The following is a 22905-nucleotide window of genomic DNA, read 5'->3' as shown; positions in this document are numbered from 1 at the left end:
ATGTGATAAGCCGGAATTTATTTATCCATCCATACAGTGTCGGTACTTAGTCACTAGGTTTACGGGTTATCTCCTTTCTATGCATCAATGAAAGTGAAAGGTGGGTGATGAAAGTATCTGATTTATGTTTTTGTTTTATGAAATACCCTCCCACCTCAACCCTTGAGCTAGGTGTTAAGTATATACCCCTTTCTCCTTTTGTTTGTTTAAATAACGTTTTTCATTGTTTTACATCATTTGGTTATACCAAATTTATTAGAGTTGTGCAAATGTTATTGAGAATCTTTTTCTGCTGTGGGTTTTTGTTTTTGTCTTTTCAGATATAAGAGATTTCGTTGAAGGAGACTAACGATGCTGATCTGAATTGCCTGCTATTTCCGTATTCTGGGACTTTTGGAATTTCCGTATTCTGGGACCTTTGGAATGATCACTGGCCGAATACCATGCATGACAAGGGTCAATTTGGCGAATTATCCATTCGAGGAGTTCGGGGAAAGACAGTAAACTATACTTCACAGTGGTCGTGTTTGCGAAATCGTCACCTTCAATTTAACCATTGAACTGTTGATTTTGTTGACTTTTTGTGGTTGATGTTGATATATGTGATGGTTGATGTTGATATATGTGACGTTGACTTTGAAAATTATATCTTATACAATTTAAAGCTAAAGCCAAATAATATAATTATAAAAGATAATTTGTGTTGAAATGTGTCCGTAGCACGAATGAGGTCAACCCAGCGTGCTACTTTTCCCGTCAGGGAGGGCACAACTTATGTTGATGTTGGGGGTATGCCATTTTGCCGGCTGCCCCACTGTTGTGTAGACCACTGTGGACAATACCTGCCAACTCGAATAAAACATTAAACTTAAATACGTAGCATTTGTTTATTATATACATAGGTCTTTGATAATTAAAGAGCAAAGAGAAAGACCATGACATTTAAAGCTAAAAAGGTTTGTTTCGGAGTTAATCGTATCAAAAAGAGGGTGTAAAGTTGTGTTGAAAAAGGAAGTGTATTTATATAATGTGTAGATTTTTTAAGAGTTAGATACGGAAAGAAACAACATCATCATCTACAATTTTCCAGATTTTCTGGATTATATATGAAAAATCTTTCTCATCAGTGTTGATCAAAGATGGGATTAAGCAAGTGTCATCCTGTTATATTTTTTACTTGGATTAATGTTCTATACCGTGGTTTATGCTATAGTATGTATTATTTATGTTTTCAGTTATCCGACCCATAAAAGCCTATGATGCAATGTATCTGATTACATAACAGATATATGTTAATGTCGACATAATTTTTGAGGATCAATTAGTATTTTTGTGTGAAAATCGGAATGTGTTTTAATTTTTGACCTCAACCTGTCATCAATAGAGTTATCCATAGCAATTCTAAAAAATTCCTTTCTTCTATATAAAAAAAAATAGAACGATAGTTCAGCTAATAATAGGCTGCACTCTCTATTACAATTATGCGTGTATCTACTATTTGAATATTTGACATAGGAAACAACCTATCCTCCTATCAAATACCTGCTATTTTTTTTTATTGAATAAAATATATATCGCAAGCGTTAATTTAATTAATTGAATGTTAAAGAAAACCTGTCAGAGGGGTAATCTTTTTTTTTTCGTGTAATTAAATGTGAAAATCTATTTGATGCAGAAGGTGGGTAGATATTAAAAAATGAAACGGTCACTTGTTCCAATTTAATTATTAACATTGGTATTGTTCATTCTGTTATCATTTGTCAACATTCTCATCATAAAAATTATATAGAATTAAAGAAAAGGGAAGTGTTTCTGTAACAAAATTAACTCTTCTTTTCAGTACTTTAATAAGAATTATTGTGCCAGTAAGCACTCAAATTAGAAACGTATATAATTAATGAACTTCTTACAAAGATCAGCTTGTAATACCCGGACACACCTGGGCAATCAGTAGTTCTGTTGATTATGGTGGATACCCCAACAAGACAGTGGACGGAGACGTCAGTCAAAATTCCTATACATACTGCATGCATACAGCTGGTTATGAAAGTGAGGCTTGGCTAATGATTGACCTAGGAAAAATTGACATCATCAAATCAGTTAAGTTTTGGTATAGAAATGACTCTAACGGTAAGTTATTTAGCTTCTCTTTAAATGTTCACGTATCTTAATTTGATTTGGAAAGTAAAATAATAACATATGTACAAATTATATTGAATCATCTTTTTTTTTGGCAATTTAGTAAAATGTAAGCAACCTATAAACCTTAGCCAGATACATTACCATTATTCAGTCCTGTACAATAGAAATTCAGAGGGTTAATCTGACACAATCTTTACAGTGTAAGGAGAGAGCGTGTTGATGTTGCAATGTGTTACCGTAATTGACTAATACAGTCAAGATGTAATTTTAGTCTGTTTAATTTTTTTTTAATTCAAGGGAATATGTTCCTGGTACAAATTCTTATTCTAGTCTTGTAAATTCAACGTTGGTGCTTGTGAAGTCCATCAATTATGCTCTAATAGGCTTGTTGAAAAAATAATAACATTAATTATAATTATAATTTTCAACATTTGCATGTTTGATAACCTTGGGTAGTTATAATTTTATTTGAAATTCTAATTTTAGTAAAGAAATACGCAAGCTAACTCTCGATTCCCGCCTACATTTTTCATACACTTATATCAATATCAATGACAATTTCGCAATAAAATTTTTGTTTGATACAAAAAACAATTTATTGGTTATTTATAACTTATATTAATACCAGCATGAAATAGTAATTTATTCGAAAATCAAACTCTAGGAAAAAGGGAAGTACACAATATTTTTCATTGAAATCGGGCTTTCAAGCATCACCATATTTTGAAATAGTCTTGGATATGACTAAATGTTCCTTATGTATTTTCTCATGTTTTAGGCAAAAAATAAAATATGAATAATTATATTTATAAAAGATAATGTTTCAATTGTTAATCGCTTAGAAATTGGTGAAAAAATAAGCATTTTTGTCGTTTTTGTCTACAAACATATGTTTCCCCCATGGCACACAAAAAGCTTTGGTATGAATTTGTGAAATTAGCAGTCCATACAACCTGTAACAAGGATTTTTTGTGTCATGGGGAGGAATATATTTTAGAAATATTTTACGTTTTCCGTTGATTTCAATAGTGAAAAACACATGTTTTACCAAAATTTTTAGAGTTTTCTTTCTTTGTTTTGCCAAATAAGTAATGTTTTATGAAAATTCTTATTATTTTCTTTAAGAAATGTTAAAAAATCATCAAATATGTTAACTTATGAAAATTGACAATACTATCGTTAGCAGTTCTATGACCTCCGTTCATCATATACAAGGGCCGTTGAAAAATTACGCGGAGTTGTTGCACAGAAAAAATATTAGACGACATAATCAGGCAAAACGCCACACATAATTTAAAAGGTTATTTATATGGTCTTCGAAATTTAATATCAAAATCTTGTAAATTGGTATCAATCTTGAGAGATTTTTCAGGACATATCATTACGTTAGGGAGCATCAAAATCTTCGACGTCACAGGCATTATAAAAATTAGTGATTGAGCTTTCAGTTTCTCAACATTTTCCCAAGAGTACCTCTATAGTTTGAGTACCTTATCTACTCAACATCCAAACACCATTTCTTGTCAAGCATAAAACCTATTAAACAAGCAAAGAATATTTTTTTTTGTTTTAAAACCCAAAACTACAAGTATTAATGAGATATAGAGTGATATTGGTGACTCTCAATCACGTTCTTTACAGTCCGGATAACGTTTTGTCGATAATCTTCTTCCCGTACTCCCGTATAGCCGTTTTATAGAGGTCTAATGGTCTAAAATTTCAATTTGCTAGTTGTGGACGAATTTCACGAATACCTTAGTTTACTACATGTTTTGGATCTATGTTGGCGATATTTCGACCATTACACATAATTTAACAAGAGTGGAGTGCGCCGTCAATTCAGTAGACGTCATTTTCACAGTCGTTTTCACGGAGATCGCATCAGAGAAGAATCACTATATTTCTGATAGTACTTCAAATATCACGCCAGAAATCTAAATACATAATAATAGAACAGTTTAAAGATACATTTGAGAAAATTGTCGAAAAATATCACGAATTATAAAAAATAGATGAGTTACATTTGGATTCCGCATGCTTTTGCTTCAAATTTTTTGTCGTGCTCCGTACCTCTCCATCAGCGATATCAACATACCCACCATTTTATTAGAGTCTTTTTAAAATACAGACATTTTGCCCAAAATTTATTGGAATCTTTAAGAAATTTCATAAGTATATGACGTCTGTAAGAGTAAATAATAGCACAGTCCTCGTAATTTTTGAGCGGCCCTCGTATTTCTAACATTTACTCAAGTAAACATTTTTTAAACAATCAGTCAATAAAAGACATGCTCTGTATTTTGCAATTGCATGAGTGAATAAAGTATCTGATCAATATGATAAATTGGATATCAGCTCTATACCTTCTATTAGTACCAGGGTATAATACGAGACGAATACAAGGGTTTAATATCCGTCTATCAAATACAACTCAGACTGACCGGCAGGACATTTGTTATCAAGATGATGGAAAGACAATCCTGCCTCCAATTATAGAACAACAATGTAAAGGAGTAGCCCAGTTTGTTTGGATTTACACAAATAAAACGTTTATTGATGGCGCAGTCCTTGAAATATGTGAAGTGCAGGTTTATGGTAAGCTATTTGTTACATTGTAAAAACTGTCTGAGCTGATATTGCTTGATATCGCATTACCCAATACTTATTTCATTTAGATTTTAAGAACTCAATCATCACCTTTCGTTGCATGTTGACTGAAATACATGTAGGTTGAACAGTATGTTTGTGAACAATATGTTGGTGAATTCATTTATGTTCATTTTTTTTATTTTTATGCCCCCGTAAACGAAGTTTCGGGTTGATGTCGTGATGTAGGTTTTGTCGTGTCTGTCCGTCCGACTGTATGTCTAGCTGTCTCTCTGTCTGTACATGTTTCATTGTCTATTTGTCGGCAAAAACTTTAACCTTGCCCATAACTTTTGATTTAGTGGAGCTGTGACTTTCATATTTTACATATGTATTATTAGTTACATAGTCTTTTAGTGACAGGGTATGGGATGATACCTGGTTAGTAAATTTCATACCTGGCGAGGCGGAGCCGAGTCAGGTATGAAATTTACTAACCAGGTATCATCCCATACCTTGTCACTAAATGACTATGTAACGAATTTACCCCACCGATGAAACAATTACCTTTTATCTGTTATTTATAAATGGTTTTCTCGGCTAAATGCTTTATCGCGCTTATACTGTGCCTATTATGACGTCACGTTTGCGTTTGTGACGTTATACATCGACCGGGTATAGATTTCACTGACCGGGTATGGATATACAACTGACCGGGTATAAGTAATCCACCGCCTTCACGTGACAGACTTCAACCAATCGTAAGCCAGGATTTCAAAGACAAATCAACAGAGATGAGGTAATCCTTGATACACGTGCTTTCCTTGGGTACCACTAAATTTGACCTTGATTTTGGGGTTTGACCCACTTTTACACAGAAATTCAAAACTTTTACTTTAGCCATATCGTTTGAACAGTAGAAACCAGACCATGTATACTTCACAGCTGTATTTTTGTTGAGAAACCTTTCATTGGATACCAACAATTTTGATCCTTTGATCTTGATCTTGGAGATTTCCGTACTTGTGAAATTTTATTTAACCTTGACCATAACTTTTGAACGGTAAAAGATAGGGCTATCATACTTCAAATATTTCCTGTTTTTACCTGATCTTGACAAGGAGCACACGGCGGGTGTGACCGGTCAACAGGGGATGCTCACTCCTCCATGGCACCTAATACCACCTCTGATATTATAGAGATCCGTGTTTGCTCTGCTCCTAATTTGTATTGATTAATGGACTTTGAGATTGAATATTGTTCGTTATCTCCATATCTTTATATGTTATCTTTGTGAAAATACCTTTCAATGGACCCACAATAACTTTGACCATTTGACCTTGGAGTTTGAACTACTTTCAAAAACCAAACCTTAACCGTAATTTTAAAAGGGTAAGGGCTAGTGCTTTCATTCTTTACATATTTCATGCTTGTGACAAGACCTTTCGTTTGAATGCCAGACCTTTGAGCCTTTGACCTTGGAGTTTGACCTACTTTTCAAATTTTTCACCTCTGCTTAAGTTCTGAACGGTTAAGACCAGGGTTTCAATGCTTTAGATATGTATTCTATGTGGCATGACCTTTCATTCGATACCAATTACCTTGACTTTTTAACTTTGACCTTGGAAATTTTTGCACTTATGAAAAAAAAAATTAATCTTGGCCATAGCTTTTTAAATTAAGGGCTAGTGATATCATACTTCACTTATGTAATTCTTGTAAAGAGACCCTTCATTTGATACCAAGAACTTTGATCCTTTGACCTTGGAGTTTTACTTATTTTTAAAATGTAAACCTTGACCATTATTTTTGAAGGGTAAGACCTCGTACTTTTTTACTTTACATATTTAATCTTTGTAAAAGTACTTTCATTTGATAGCAAGATCTTTGATCTTGACCTCGGGGTTGACCTACGTTTTAAAATCTTTAACTTTGACCATAACTTCTAAATTGTAAGGGCTAGGGCTTCCATATTTTACATATGTAATTTTTGTGGCAAGACCTTTCATTGGATAACAATGACCTTGAAGATATCTGAACCTTGGCCTACTTTCATAATTCATAATTGTATTCTCAGTGATTATACCCTACTTTTGGTACCAATATATTAAATTTCCATTTAAGAAAGGTTTAATCTTTGCTATGTTGCCTTACAAGGGCATTAGTGTTTCACCAACACACCTTGTTTATCTTAAATATGATAGTTAGATTTTTCCGGCATTGTTGTTTAATTCAAATGTCCTTAAGCGCCAATTTAATGTTATGATGTTGAACATTTGCAATTTATGTTGTTATTAATGTTATGATGTTAAACATTTGCAATTTATGTTGTTATTCCTTTCGCTTGTCAAATATGCACACATTCACACAACTGGAAAAAAAACTATAGTAAATGCTCCCTCTACACCTTCGTAGACTGAGAAGGATTTTTTTTAAATGTGCGTATATTTGATTGACACAAGTAATTGATAAGTATAAATTAAAGATATTCTATTCGAATGTACCAGAGCAATACGACCATTTAACTGAGTTTTTTGGGGGGAAATTTTGTGTGATTTTCCTTAGACTAATTTGTATGAGTAGCAATTGACAGTGGGAAATGCCCCCCCCCCCCCCCCTTGTATTTGGGTAATTTGAATCACGCGTGATTTTTTTAAAGAAGTAAAAGTTAGGCTTATCCCTAGCACTTTATTCATCACTAAGATGCTCTATTATAATATCTGACAAGTTGACTGATAATTCATACTTAGATTGCATATTGAAAATGATATCTAGCCCAATATGAAATAATTATTTTACGTGCATTCAAGCCTTCAAAGCAGTTTACCGATTCACACACCAGTTTGATATTTATAATTTGTTTATTGCAATGTATTTTAAAAAGAAATCATAATTCCACCAACTATTTACCACATAATAATGTGATGTAAAGCTCTTTCTTTTGAAATTTAATTTAAGCACTGTTTTTATCTACAGTCCCTGAAACGTTCTACTTTCCAATTTTTCCGTTCGCTCACCGTTCGTTCAGCGTTCGTTTACCGTTCAGGTGGGAAAGTAGAACGTTTCAGGGACTGTAGTGTTTGGGGAAAGGCCAATCAGAAAAAATGTCATGGGGAAGTGATGCACAAACATAAAAATCAATTGGCGCACCAGCAAGGATTTTTTATCAATCAAATAAGTTGATATAAATACTTTATTGTTTACATGACGTGTTGGACACAGACATAAAGTACCTGAGTGTGGTTTAGAGCATATAATTATATATGGGTAGAATGGGGTTGGTGGGTGGGTTTCCCTCCTTTATATGTTTCCTACGGCCATAAAAAGAAAAATTACAAGTTATACAGTATAAGTCTATGTAGAATAAATTGATATCCAAGTTTTATTTCATGTACATACAAATGCAACTGGATTGAACTTTTTATGCCACCCCTCGTGGAAGTGAGGTTTTATTGCTTTGGCGCTGTATGTCGATCTGCCTCTTGGTTGGTCCGTCGGTCTGTTGGTCCACTTAGTTTCCGTTCCTTTTCTTTACAACCGTTGCACATACATGAAATTTGATATACAGATATATCAGATAGATATGTAGATCATGTTATGTTTAGTGTACGATCGTGCCTTTTTTGACAGAGTTATACCCCTTGGACTTGGAAATATTACAATTGGGGAGGGGGCAAAGTGTTGTTCAAACATCTCTTGTTTGTTATTATTATTAGCAGAATAATTTATTCCTGGACTCAGAATTATGTTGATCACATTGATTTCAAATTTTCTAATTTCCTCAGATAATCATAAATTTTTCTAACGTCAGACAAGCTTTTTAAGAAAGCTAGTACTAATAAATAAAATTACAAGGGACGAACAGCAGATAAATTGAAAGTTTGACCTCATTAGAACTATTTTTAGGTGGTCAAAGGTCATTTAAGTGCAAAAGTTTCATCATTTTTTTTTTCAACGCTTTCAATTTTTTTGCCATAATTTTACACAATGGATGCTGAAATGGAAAATTCTGAATATACTCTCAAGAAGGGATCAGAATTGCAATATCCATGCATCATTTTAATTCAAATATCTGTTTAATGACCTTTTAAATGGTTGCTAAGCAACAACATTTTAAAGTTTTTGTCTATATACATATTTTTTATTTCACATTCTGGACACATTCTCGACACTTTTTGTATATTTCATGATATTGTATGTAAGATATGGGCCATAAAGATGAAAGAACATTTTTGTATTAAAAAATGACCTTGACACTCTTGGTCTGAAGGGGGTCAAGGTCATATCAGTACCGAATTTTGCTTTAAATTCTAATTGAATATCAATTTTGAAATGCTTCAATCATGGATAAATCATCTAATAGTTGACGTGAAAAAATGGCGAACGACAAAATTTGCAAGCAAAGAATTCTGGTCTACTTCTTACAAACCCCTTGCAAAACATGTATACAATCTTTTTGTTAAACAAAAAATTCCATTCTCTTGATGCCATTAAAAATAACTTTTATTTCCATGGATTAAATCTTACAAGAAAAAATAAACTAAATGATTTCATTACAAGATTTTTCTGGTATAACAGAGCTTAAGGTTTACAATAAAGACTTGACATGTTATCTTAAAGGGAGATAATAATAAAAGATAGCATTGGCAATATTTAACGCAAAACTATTTAGTCATTAAGTTGAAAATGTGACGTTTATGTCCAAATATACAAATCCAGAAATATTGTAAGATGAATTCCAAATCAGACTGGAATCTTCAACAAAATGTTGAAGGGCACTTTTACTTTGTGTCCACCATTCTTTTATCGACTGTCATTTTTCTGTAAGACTGGAGGAAATTCTTTAACTTGTCCAAGACATTATTATTTGCTGTCAAGTACAAAGGATCAGCTTCTATCCTGTAAAAGATTTAAATATTTTGAAACAGATACATGTCATTGTGTATATGAATTTACATTTATAAATTAAATTAAGAATGCTAAAATACCTACATTTATTTGATTTTCCTTTTAAAATTGACATTGTATTTATTATGTGATTCAAGTACTGTAGAAGTACTTTTTTCCGCGTGGTATTAATTTACGCTATGTACGCGGTCAAACGTTTTCCGCGGAAATTTGTCCAAGCGTACTTAATATAAATGTAAGGCATTTAGTGACAATCTAGAAAATCCGCGTAATTTTCTACCCGCGGATTCAACAGAAATGGGGATTCCGCGGAATTATGACTCCGTGGAAAATAGTACGTCTACAGTATTTTAACGATATTGTTAAGTCAATTTATCAGGACTGATAATTCAACAACCTTGTAGTAAACCATCATGATAAAATTAATGAACTAAAACAAATAGCATATATGGCAATCTGACTAAAGCCATCTACGCTATCGCAACATATAAAAAAAATCTGGCAATGGATGGAAAATCTAATTTTAATTAGATTGCTACGAAAGCCATAAGGGGACACATCAATTTCTCAAAAAAGTAAAAAAAAAAATGAGATCTCGAATTAGACAATCCAATTCCGTGGATTACTAAATTGTTCCCTCGATTTATAATTCGAGATCTCGAATTACACAATCCGATATTACAGATTACTAATTCGCCCCCTTGATTCATAATTTGAGATCTCGAATTACATACTGGTAATTCGTTTTCACAGATTAATAATTCGAGATCTTGATTTGTTACAACATCAGTCTTATGATTTTGGCAATCTGTGCTCTTGAATTTCATCACATATATGTACAGATACATCCAAGCATTTTAATCAATTAGTGCATTCTATTTATTTTGTTTCAGCAACTGGTCATTTCCAACCTCTTTCATAACTAATTCAATGTACCATTAATTTATTTTAGAAATATTCTGATTACACAGGACCCATATTCACTTTTACTATTTAGGACTTTCAATTATTCTAATATACACGCAACACAAAAACTTTAAAAAAATTTGTTGTACAAATATATGGATCTGAAAATGTGCATGTATTTTTCTCATTTTGGACGGTAATATGTAATAAATGGTAGGATGTAAAATACTACAATATTCTATTCTTTCAACATGTATACCATATCCGATATGTACAGATAAATAATTTTAGTGAAATCATTGGATGGGTTTACATTCCGAGGGAACGAATCATTTAAACTAAGAGAATGAATTATACAATCTGAGATAACGGATTGTGTAATTTGAGGGAACAAATTGATAATCTGTGAGAATGAATTGGCAATTTGTTATAACAGATTGTCAATCCCAGAGAACGGATTGTATAAATCGAGAACTTGGTTTACTATATAATTTTTAAAAAAATCTATGTCCCTTCATGGCTTTCATAAATTGCATACCTGCATGGCTGCCAGGGTTGTAAAAAGAAAGGAGACAATAGACTGCAATGTTACTTCAGGGCAAAATTCCTGGGGCAAGGCTGTTCGTGAGCTTGGGAGTGTTGATAAACCATCCAGTGATTTTGACAACCCATGTATATGATGTACGATAATTGGAAAGTGTCTGAAAAACTGAGAAAATGGAAATTCTAACCACATACTTTATGCAAATTGGAAATACAACAGCAGTCTATAAAAACAGCTTGTTCCATATCTCGGCTTCATTCAAATAGATATTACGTGTTTAAATAATGTGTTTGTATGAATAATCAAGCATCAAAAGTATTATGTGTTTCAAACACTTATTTTTTTCAAAATATAAATCAAATGTTTATAAACTTGTATGAATGCAATATCATGAGAATGACACAAATGAAATTTGACTTTATTTTTTGAAATATTAGAAATACAGAAATTTTCAATACCAAAACAAAAATTTACCTGTTCATTGGTGTCCTTACATATGAATTGGCCTTCGTAGTTCATGGTGGGATTAGCAAGTGGGTTTTCACAGATGAAAGTATTATTGCATAAGGTGCCAGCACCCTAAAAATTCAAAGTGAATGTGGCACATATACACACTGGTACACACATACTGAAAACAACTATCCATTATTACAACTTTGATATTACTTTGAACTTACGAGTGATTGTCAAAAGCATCAAAGTTCAAAAGCAACACAAAATTGGCAGAACAATACGAAATACGCACACTAAAATATGAAGATCTAGTACATGTGTACATTTAGTTTTCTTTTGAACGTGAACTAATTGCGTTTTAAACTTATTTCAGTCAATATACACGTATTCTCACCTGCTTATACCAATTAGGCATGTCTGTATTATTTGATTCATTGATGTGATGATCTTCGTCGTGAAATAATCATGAAAATTGACGTTCAGATTTTGGATCACCATCATGTTGTTTGTGTACTGCTACCATAGCGGAAACACGTGGTTATTTCAATTCGTATCAACTCATACAGTGATGAGTCGTATTTATTTATAAATGCGAGTTTTTGTATTGTTAAATTTCGTGCCAATATAGATATAATTAAATTGCAAATTAAGTTTACAGCATAACAAGATACAACGATATTAAAATCTGTTTTTTTTTTAAATCTAATTTTTGTATTATGCATTGATCTCAGTAATATATATATTTATTTAAATGGTCAAAAAAGTCTTATAAAAGAATTTGTTGTTTCGAGTAAGACGCAACAATGTCGACCTTGACGTTACATGTAAATATTGACCGATTTTTCCATAAAAACTATGCGAAGATCACAAATTCAAATTATCGTAATTAAAAAAAATACTGAGCGTTAGAAGGCCTGTAAGGGCTTGTTGGAAAGGAAATTTTCTCTTCTCTTACCATCTTTATTTTGTTTTCCCTATTTCAACACAGAAATAAACGTAAAACTGAGCCTTGTGTAAACATTACTAATAAAATCGAGAAAAAAAACACGTATGTGCAAGAAAATTCTTGTTTTAGAAATATACTTTAAAGTAATAACAATAATTTTTACATATTTTAAAAGCAGAGAAAATATGCTTTAAGAATATACCATACTTTCTTCATAAAGTGAATCAGGACAAAAAATGCCAATCGTCTGGATAATCGGCAATTGCTTTGGAAAATTACACCATTTTCAAAAAGTCACGTTTGTCTTTACAACGTAAAATCGATTAAATACCGGCAATCAAGACATAATCTTTTTAGATTTTTTAAAAGTAGAGAAAATTTCCAAAAAGATGATATATAGTTTTTATACCTTCATGCTACCATAAAATAGATACGGAGATCTTATTTTCGCGAAGTCGTGTTTCAACTCACCACCGGATAATTTGACCGGTACGAAAGTGAAGGGTATAAAGATCGAAAAGTTTGAAAATATTTTTTTATTCATTCATACATTTTGTGTATTCCAGAATGCCCCAAGGGCGTATATGGTGAAGGTTGTCAAGAGCAGTGTGGGAATTGTGAAGTTGACAGAGCATGTCATCACATTAATGGATCCTGTCCTGGACTTTGTGAACCCGGATATCTAGGAGACAGATGCCAAATCGGTTGATATATTCAAAATAGTTTATTTTTTATTATAATATTGAAACGCAACTGTTAATCAATGTTAGTTGTTTTTATTTATAACTTTATGTATTTTGAAATTTCTCAAATTTTTAGTAAATATAACTAAGAAATACATGTAGTCCTATGCAACCAATTTTTTCTCTAAGATATGTTAACTGTCACCTATGTTTATAATTATTCATTTATTTTAAACCTTGGTAAATTTGAATGACAGATATCTCGGAGATAAATAATATTACGCAGAACCGGTTTACATGACTGTGTAGTTAAATAATACAAAACTAATCTATCAAATAGGGTAGGAAGAGGGGAATGATTGTAATTTCAATGAAAAATTTAATATGTAATATAAGTAAAAACCCCCTTGCAATCCAGCCACATTCTGTTCTGTGTGCATGAATGTTACTTTGAAATAACAAATTTTCGTGAGGGTTAAATATTCATATTTTCGAAATATGTAGAGACCCACGAATTCATGTACACCACAAAAAGTTACATACATAACTACTCAGCAATTTTTCATCCACGAAATCAAATTCCCCCGAACCAAGAAATTTTACTAAAACCACGAAAATTTGGCGCAACGAAAATAAGTGATTTTACAATAATTTCTTTTGAATAGAGGTAGGTGCAATTTTAACAATTTTTCAAAGGTAATCTGTATAAATTAGTGATTTGCCAATTTATGTTTAGTCAAAAAGAGCAAAATAAAACCGTACATTCTCCTGAAAATCCAGGTGTATATGAAAATCTTTTCGTATTATATTTATACAATGTTGAATCTTTGCCAATCAGAGATCTAGGTTTATTCAATCTTATAGTCATGAGCAATGTCATTGTATCGGTGGAATGTATCCTTGCATTTGTTATGTAAACCCTGATGTCTGTGATATAAAACATTCTAACATTATTCAACATTTTCTATGAGAGTGGACTGGTGGTCTTTATTGTTCCATAATTTTTACAAAGGTTTAATTTGTATATGTAAACTATAAAAATTCAATAGTGGTGTCTTGGTCTCGAAATATCAAACATTTTAACATTATTCATTTTCTTTGAGAGTGGAGTGGTCAGGGTGGTGAAAAAAATCACTAAGCTTTATATTTTTTATATGTATATTAACAGAAAGTTTTGAGATCAAATAAATGCATATATGTGTATGTTTGATTTGGAGAGAATCTCATATCTGAAATATTCGAATTCTATTGTAGTATGTAACAAGGGGTTTTATGGCAAAGGATGCCTGGAAAAGTGTGGTCACTGTGATAACAACCAATGTCATCACATCAACGGATCCTGTTCCGGTTTTTGTAAATCTGGATATCAAGGATATAAATGCGACAGAGGTTTCAAACACTTCATATTTTTAAATATCTGCTTATGTATTTTATAGATGACCTTTATTACTACTTGATTGCAGCTTTAATTTGTTTCTAGACTTCTGAATCATATTCATATCTTTGCCTCTGTAAAATCACATACTTTTGAGGGGTCAATTTTTTTTTGCATTTTTTTCTGAAGAGGTAATTTTATAGATAAAGAATTTTGAGTAGTTTTGGTAGTTTACATCACAAAAGGACATGGAATTTTGTGTCAATTTATGTATTTATTACAAAGAAATTAACCTTCCCACGAAAATAATTGATTTTTTTCATTCATACATTTTGTGTATTCCAGAATGCCCCAAGGGCGTATACGGTGAAGGTTGTCAAGAGCAGTGTGGGTATTGTGAAGGTGACAGAGCATGTCATCACATTGATGGATCCTGTCCCGGACTTTGTGAACCCGGATATCTAGGAGAGAGATGCCAAAATGGTTGATATATTTAAGATAGTTTACTGGTCTTTTCATATAATATTGAAACGCAACGTAATGTTAGTTGTTTTAATCTATAACTTTCTGTATTCTGAAATGTCTCATATTTTTAGTGTATATGACTACGAAATACATGTAGTCCTGTGCAACCATTTTTTTCTTTAAGATTTCTTAACTGTCACGTATGTTTATAATTATTATTTTTAATTTAAACCCTGGTAAATAGGAATGACAAATATCTCGGAGATAAATCATATTAGGCAAATGCGGTTTACATGTGTAGTTAAATAATACACAACTAATCTATCAAATAGGATTGTAATTTAAATGAAAAATTCAATATGTAATATAAGTAAAAAATTCCTTGCAATTCAGCCACCTTCCGTTCTATGTGCATGAATGCTACTGTGAAATCACAAACTTTCGTGAGGATGAAATTTTCGTGTTTTTATTGTATGTAGAGACCCACGAATTCATGTACACCACAAAAAAATTACATACATAACTACTCAACAATTTTTCATCCACGAAATCAAATTCCCGCGAACCAAGAGATTTTACTAAAATTTAGAAAAAAATTGGCCCAACTGAAATAGGTGATTTTAAAATAATTTCATTTGAATGGAGGAAGGTGCAATTCTAACAATTTTTTAAAGGTAATCTGTATAAATTAAGGATTTACCAATTTATTTTTAGTCATAAAGAGCAAAATAAAACCGTACTTACCAATTTATTTTTAGTCAAAAAGAGCAAAATAAAACCGTACTATCTCTTGAAAATCCAGGTCTAGATGAAAATTTTTTCGTGGTATATTTATACAATGTTGCATCTTAGCCAATCAGAGATCTAGGTTTATTCAATCTTATAGTTATGTGCAATGTCATTGTTTCGGTGGATTGTATCCTTGCATTTGTTATGTAAACCTGGATGTCTGTGATATAAACATTCTAAGATTATACTACATTTTCTATGAGAGAGGACTGGTGGTCTTTTTTGTGCCAAAATTTTTACAAAGGTTTAATTTGTATATGTATACTATAAAAATTCAATAGTGGAGTCTAGGTCTCGAGATATCAAACATTTTAACATTATATGTTTTTCTTTGAGAGTGGAATTGTCATGGTCATGAAAAAATTAACTAAGCATTATTTTTGTATATCTATACTAACAAAAAGTATTTATAGTCCAAGTTTTGAGGTCAGATGAATGCATATATGTGTATGTTCGATTCGGAGAGAATCTCATATCTGAAACATTCTTTTGTAGTATGTAACAAGGGGTTTTATGGCAAAGGATGCCTGGAAAAGTGTGGTCACTGTGATAACAGCCAATGTCATCACATCAACGGATCCTGTTCCGGTTTTTGTAAATCTGGATATCAAGGATATAAATGCGACAGAGGTTTCAAACACTTCATATTCTTTTAAATATCTGCTTATGTGTCTTATAGATGACCTTTTTTACTACTTGATTGCAGCTTTACTTTGTTGCTAGACTTCTGAATCATATTCATCTCTTTGTCTCTGTAAAATCATATACAGTTAATTCTCGATAAACCGCCACCTTTTGTAATTCAGAAATCATGGCGGTATAACGAATTTGGCGATGAATTGAATTTCCCATCTTCTTGAAAACAAGAAGTAGAGTTACCGTTCTTAGAAATACCATTTAGCGATTCTATTCTTATTATTACATGTATATAAAACATATTTCTGATTGAAAATACTTCAAGTAATTTTTTTAATGTACAATTTCGCTAAAACAATATGTGCAGTTATGAAATAAAGACAAGTACATGGGTGTGCAATCAAATCTGCAGTTCTGCTATTGAAAAAAAAAACATGCTTGGTCGATCGTCGTGATATATTGCCGATAGTAAGTAAAATGAATTCTTGGATAAATGTATTGTTTATGGCAACATTGTTAATTAAACATTCACAATTTATACCGTATAATAATTTTTCAGCAAACTTTGCGGCATTTTTTAAGGCAGGGATCATCTAAATAATATAGTTATTGACGTACTTTAACAACGACCGCTTTCGTGGCAAAACTGACTAAATGAATTTTATTAAACAGAAAACAAAATTATTATAACAATTGATGTTAAAATTATTGTTTATTTAGTCCTTGTTTAATTACTTAATTGCATTACCTTGCCTGCCTTTGCAAGCTTTACAACAGGGATAGTGTCAACCAATTAGCCGCGCTTCACTGACCACACACACCTGTGGCGGTTTATCGAGATAATTGACACTTAAAAATGGACGTTTGTTGTGAAAACAGGGTGGCGGATGGCGGTATGCGAATTTGGCGTTATAAAGAGAATTTTATATAGCAGGAAAAACGTTCTTGGGAAATCATGGCGGTATTGCGAAAATGGCGATGAATCGAGTGGCGATAATTCGAGAATTGACTGTACTTTTGCATTTTTTTCTGAAGAGGTAATTTCAAAGCTAAAGAATTTTGAGTAGTTTTGGTAGTTTACATCGCAAAAGGACATGGAATTTTGTGTCCATATATGTATTTACTACAAAAAATTAACCTTCCTATGAAAATAAAAATGTGATAATCCCCTTGTATTCAAAATCTTTTCGTACATTGAGTAACTATATTTCTGACCGAAATGAGCAATACTATTTATCAATCTTTTTCCCTTTTTTAGCATGCAACCCTGATTGGTATGGCAGAGAATGTAAAGAAAAATGCGGTTATTGCAGACATGAAAGCCCGTGCCATCCTGTGACCGGATCTTGTTCAGGATTATGTGAACCAGGATATTCCGGAGATACAGTACCGACCGGACACAACCTAACACCAGAGCGAACCCGGAGCGGACCCCGGGTTCGCTTCACGGGTTCGCTCGGGGTCCGCTTCGGGTTCGCTTTCAGAAATTTTGGGACCGCTCCGGGTGCGCTTTGGGTGCGCTCCGGGTTCGCTCCGCGTTCGCTCGGGGTCAGCTCTGGGTCCGCTAGAGCGAACCCGGTGTTCGCTTCCTGGGACCGCTTTACGCACTGATGCGTGAAGCGGACCCCGCTTTAATCTCACCGCCAGTAAGCCCCGCCCCTTGTATATTCCAATACAGTAATGGTATTGTGGATCGATCATTGCTGTTTATGCGACGATGCGGACATGTACACTGTACATGTAAACAGTGACATTATCGAGAACTTTGATAAATTTTCTGAAATTAAATTGTTTATTAGACGTAGATTTACCTGTACATGAATAATTGATTTCCTTGATTTCTCTATCCCGAGAAATTCAAACTAATTCAACAACGGGTTATAAGGCATTTATTTTTCGTAAGTTATAACGAGAAAAAAAAAGAAGAGGAAGAAAAGAGTGTTGAATTGATTTTCAGTGTATCGAATGGTGTATAAGAAGTTTAAAAATACATCTGTTATTCCTTACATGTCTGTTTTGCTAATTCGTAGTTTGAATGTTTACTAAACACACGTGAATGATGATATCGCATCTATAAATTACATGTAACCTTTTGTACATCTGATATATTTAGACTTTATCATGTTTATTTATAGTAGTTACACATTAAAAGTTCGTAATATATATTTACCGGACATTTTCTAAAAAAAAAAATTACACTGTATAGTAGAGCTTTTTCAAGGTCAAAATTTTGGAGCGAGAATGATTTTTATCAGAATAAAGAAAAAGGCAAATAATAATTGTTCTCCCGATCCGATAAGAATATATAAATATATGCCCCTTATTTCACACACACATTGTCTTTAAAAAATTATAATTATTTAATTATTTTATTTATGTTTTCTCAATTTACATGTTACATTAAATTATTCAAAATTTACTTCAAAATTATTGATCTTCTTAGTCTTCTTGGGCATGAAAAAAATGCGTGTATATAAAAATCTTCCTTCTGGATGCACAGATAGAAGTCATTGCGCCCTAATGGTATTAACAAACTGCAATGAATTCACCAGAATGAACGTGAATAAGATCCAATTCCTGATGATACTTAACAAGATTTATTAATTCTTTCAACTTAGTGTAACTCTACAATTAGTTTGCGTTACCATCTTTCGAACAACCCACATAACTATACATTGCTAACGCCTTTATTAATTTTTTTCCGATAACAAGTCCTAAAACATTTCAAAATTGATAATAGATTATAATTCATATGTTAAAATATCCCTTCTATATTATATTTCTCTGATTATTCTTTGTCAAGTATAGTTACGCATTTTGATAGAATGAAACAATGTACGATTTACTAAATGTCGTGATTAATTAGCGTAATTAATTCGTTCAATTATGTAAATCGCACTTCACCTGAGTATACCCCGATAAACCAAACGTACTTTATAGCGGTTCGTATTTCTTTCTTTATTTAATAGTAATTATTTAAATTTCCAATTCAACTTTAGATGATGAAATTTTACAATAATTGTCGAAGATTAACTATATTTCTTTTTCTCCGCTTTTTGTCAGTAAGAATTGTAATATCAATTGATTTCCATTTTTATGCATTAACTGATGTATTTACACAATTTATTTAATTAATTGCTTTAATAAAAAAGAAATTAAATATTATATAAATATAAAATACAACCCGGACAATTGAAATAAATAATTATTTAATAATATTTTAAATATCACAATAGATTAACACAGCACATTCACACGTTTTACTTGTATGTACAGTGCTTGGATTTATGTCGAATTAAATCAATACGTTCGATCTTATATCCCAATCGACAGATCAATATGCTATTTTGATTGGTTGATGCGCTGATTGGTTAATCGCTAATCCTGATTGACAACTCTGTAAAGAAATACACAACCCGCGTTCGCTCTCTGGGACCGCTACTGAATTTGGGGTTCGCTCTCTGGGTCCGCTTCGGGTTCGCTCGGGGTCCGCTACGGGTTCGCTTTGGGTGCGCTCCGGGTTTGCTCGGGGTCAGCCCTAGCGGACCCCGAGCGAACCCGGAGCGGACCCAGAGAGCGAACCTGGGGTCCGCTCCGGGTTCGCTTTCTGTTAGGTTGTGTCCGGTCGGTACTGTAGATGTGCGTTTTCTGAACAACTGGCAAATCAAAGAGAAATGATTAAGTTAATGAGGGACTTAGTGTCATACAAAAGACGCAAAGTTGAACTAAAAGAAAATGGCACTTCTCCCACTGATTTGAAATGAGGAAATTTGGAAAAAAGGGAAACCTATAAAACATTGGAATCTTCAAATAAAGTATAGTTTTCATCGCACCTTATCTCTTCTCGGATGTTTTAGCTAACTTGTATTCTATTGACTTTGAGATTGATTACAGTTATTTTTCCCAAAACTTCGATCATATGTACATGTACACGTATTTGCTTATACATGTACCGTTAATTTATCCTTTAAACCCAACTATAGTATTTGGTATGCTTTTCATGTCATAGAATATAATAGAAATAGAAATCAATGAAGATATGTATCAAAATATTAAGTTGAAATGTTCTGTAATCTGTTTGCATTCTACTTTATAAGAAAATTTTGATATATCAATATTGCTGTATATAATTTTGATATCGCAATCAATTTGAATTTTTTGTCTATTTTTAAATAAAGAAATTTAATACATCAAAGATAATTATGTTCACAGATAGACATATGATTCACAAAAAGCAACACCTTTTGACGAGCCTCTTACCAATGATCGCAATTGTAAATTAAAGTAAAAAAAAGGACTCTTTTTTTTAAAATATCCCCATTTATGCATTTAGAAAAAAATTCATCAATGCGTTCGGTAGATCAAAAGTTTATCTTTGTAATATTTTTTTTTATGATAAACATAATATATGCAAATTTTCTAAATTCAGTGATTGATTATTAAATTAAGGAATTATATTATAGGTTAGTTGTGTCTGATTTCGTTGTTTGACTGATGTTCAGTATTTTCTGAAAGGCTATGAAATTAAGTGCTCCACTTTACCCCATCCAATTTTTTTCCTTACAAATATTGTCTATTACGATTTGCAAAATTCGCGAACATTTTTCACTTTTATTTCGTAAGACGGCATAACGCATTGCCTTAATAAAAAGATAATTAAAAAAGAAAGAATGCTTTGGATATACCGATCGCAAACGAAACCCCAAAAAATAGGTACAAATGAATGTTTAGCATACAAAAAACCTAAATGTATTTTAATGATTGCACAATGATCAAAAAGAATCCTCTAAAGCCGCTGCTGATCTAAGTCGATAAAAAAATTGTTTTCATAAAACATTTCTCAGTTGGGAAAACAACGAGAGATAACTCTAAACTTTTTGGAAAAACTCGTGTTTTTTCACAATAGAAATGAACGGAAAACGAGAATTATTTTAACCCCCATTCATTCATGAAATATTTTTACGGGTAATATGGACTGTCATTTCATAAAATCATACCAAATCTGTTTGTGTTTCCAGGGGTGGGGGGTCATTTGTTTACAGACAAAAGAAATAAAAACACAATAATTTGTAAATTTTTTTTATCAATTTCCAAGTGCGTAACAACTGAAACATTTTATTTTACAAGAAAATATATGCTTCATTTTATATACATTAAACATAAGAGAAAATATAAAAACATTTCTTCATATCCAAGACTATTTCTGAATATGTTGATACTTTATAGCCCGGAATGAATGGAAAATATCGTACACAACCTTATTTCTAGAGCTGAAATTAGTTTTTTCTTTTAAATATTTAGCACTGGTATTGAAATAACTAATCAATTAAAATTGAACTATTATTTGTATTCAACAGCGATTTTGTGGATAAGATGACATCGATTGCGGTTTTAAAATTTAGATGGGAATCAAAAGTTTGTGCATAGTTCATCAGTAATGACAGCACATGGACAGTAATTATCTAGACTAAATTTGTCAGTATAAAATGGGAGTGCCAGTACGTTTTTTTTTTTTTAGTAAAAATGTGTTAGCTATATCAACTTTTTTTATCCCATTATTGCTTAAATCATTTCAAATCCAGTTGGATTTAGCATAAAATGACACCAAAAATAGAATACATATACAATAAAAATGGTACATCAAATCATTTACTAATTTCATCAAATATTTTAGTTTTCTGATGAATTGAAGTGTCCCAGATTTTATGATGATAAGGATATCCTTATTTTCTTCATCAGAGGATTATAACCTATTTGTGCAGAGCTGGATTGAAAACATTTGAACGGGATTGGTAAAATAAAATAAGTATAACCATGTACAGTGCTGCTATCCCACAAGTTGACATGGGATGGGATCGGATAGGATTCAGGATTCACGATAGGAACATATAGAAATTAATCCAATCCTATCCTATCCTATCCTATCCTATCCTGTATCCTACAGCCAATCAGATTCGAGCAAAGGATCAATCATATTTCAGAATAATTTACAAAAACGAAATACAGTATAAAATGTTTACAAAAGAAATATTTATAAAATTTAAATACAAAATAAAACATTCTCTTTACTAAAAACAGATTTACATTATAAACTTTGAGTAATACGATGTAAAGACGAATAATGACCCCCATCGAATAATTTTTAGGGGGCAAAAAAAATTAGATAAAGAAGCATATTGGCCAAAATGCTCACCTGAGCTTATTGGGAATAAACTGATGATATGTTGATTTCATAACATTATACAATTATAGCCATATTTTAAGGTAAATGCAATGATTCAGAATCTATAGGAGTAGAATATTTATCAAGCCTTAAGGGTTAGGTAAACATTGTTTTTTGATGGTGGAAATCATCAAACTGACAGAAAAAATCAGCAGTATTATATATTATTATATCCTCCGCTTGAAAAGCGGGAGGGTATATAGTGATCGGGATGTCCGTCCGTCCGTCTGTTACGCTTTGAGGTATCCA

The 22905-nt window shown here is 32.1% G+C and overlaps 2 protein-coding genes across 3 annotated transcripts; one reads left to right on the top strand and one right to left on the bottom strand.

The window, feature by feature from the left end:
- Positions 1–1904: 1904 nt before the first annotated feature.
- On the top strand, positions 1905–20657 carry LOC134276145 (scavenger receptor class F member 1-like; the record flags this gene model as incomplete). Its single annotated transcript, XM_062758416.1, has 8 exons — positions 1905–2130; positions 4516–4758; positions 13031–13189; positions 14423–14557; positions 14889–15026; positions 16293–16427; positions 17692–17819; positions 20646–20657. Coding segments are annotated over 8 exons (1176 nt in total), but the record flags the coding sequence as incomplete, so codon positions are not given.
- LOC134276144 (uncharacterized) lies at positions 9038–12905 on the bottom strand. Of its 2 annotated transcripts, XM_062758415.1 has the most exons (4): positions 11934–12905; positions 11561–11665; positions 11081–11251; positions 9038–9627 (listed from the first exon to the last, which is right to left on the bottom strand). In XM_062758415.1, exons 1-4 carry the CDS (start codon positions 11952–11954, stop codon positions 9616–9618), a joined length of 309 nt encoding a protein of 102 aa, XP_062614399.1. In that variant the 5' UTR covers positions 11955–12905; the 3' UTR covers positions 9038–9615. The 2 variants fall into 2 exon arrangements, 1 of the variants encoding a protein (XP_062614399.1); XR_009993983.1 differs by having other exon boundaries at positions 11081–11243; positions 11561–12905.
- Positions 20658–22905: the final 2248 nt, after the last annotated feature.

Source organism: Saccostrea cucullata, unplaced genomic scaffold (assembly GCF_032062105.1).
Source record: "Saccostrea cucullata isolate Sc308-1 unplaced genomic scaffold, CSIRO_AGI_Scuc_v1 ctg6551, whole genome shotgun sequence".
NCBI classification, from domain to species: Eukaryota; Metazoa; Mollusca; class Bivalvia; order Ostreida; family Ostreidae; genus Saccostrea; species Saccostrea cuccullata.
The sequence above is the reverse complement of the archived record's forward strand: the minus strand, read 5'-3'. Positions and strand labels throughout refer to the sequence as shown.

Excerpts from the sequence above, each read along its gene's own strand:
- LOC134276144 (XM_062758415.1), bottom strand. The coding sequence starts at position 11,954 with ATGCCTAATTGGTATAAGCAG. Across the intron at positions 11,666-11,933 it reads TGCCTAATTGGTATAAGCAG|GGTGCTGGCACCTTATGCAA; the intron begins GTGAGAATACGT and ends TTGAATTTTTAG. Across the intron at positions 11,252-11,560 it reads GTAAGGACACCAATGAACAG|TTTTTCAGACACTTTCCAAT; the intron begins GTAAATTTTTGT and ends CCATTTTCTCAG.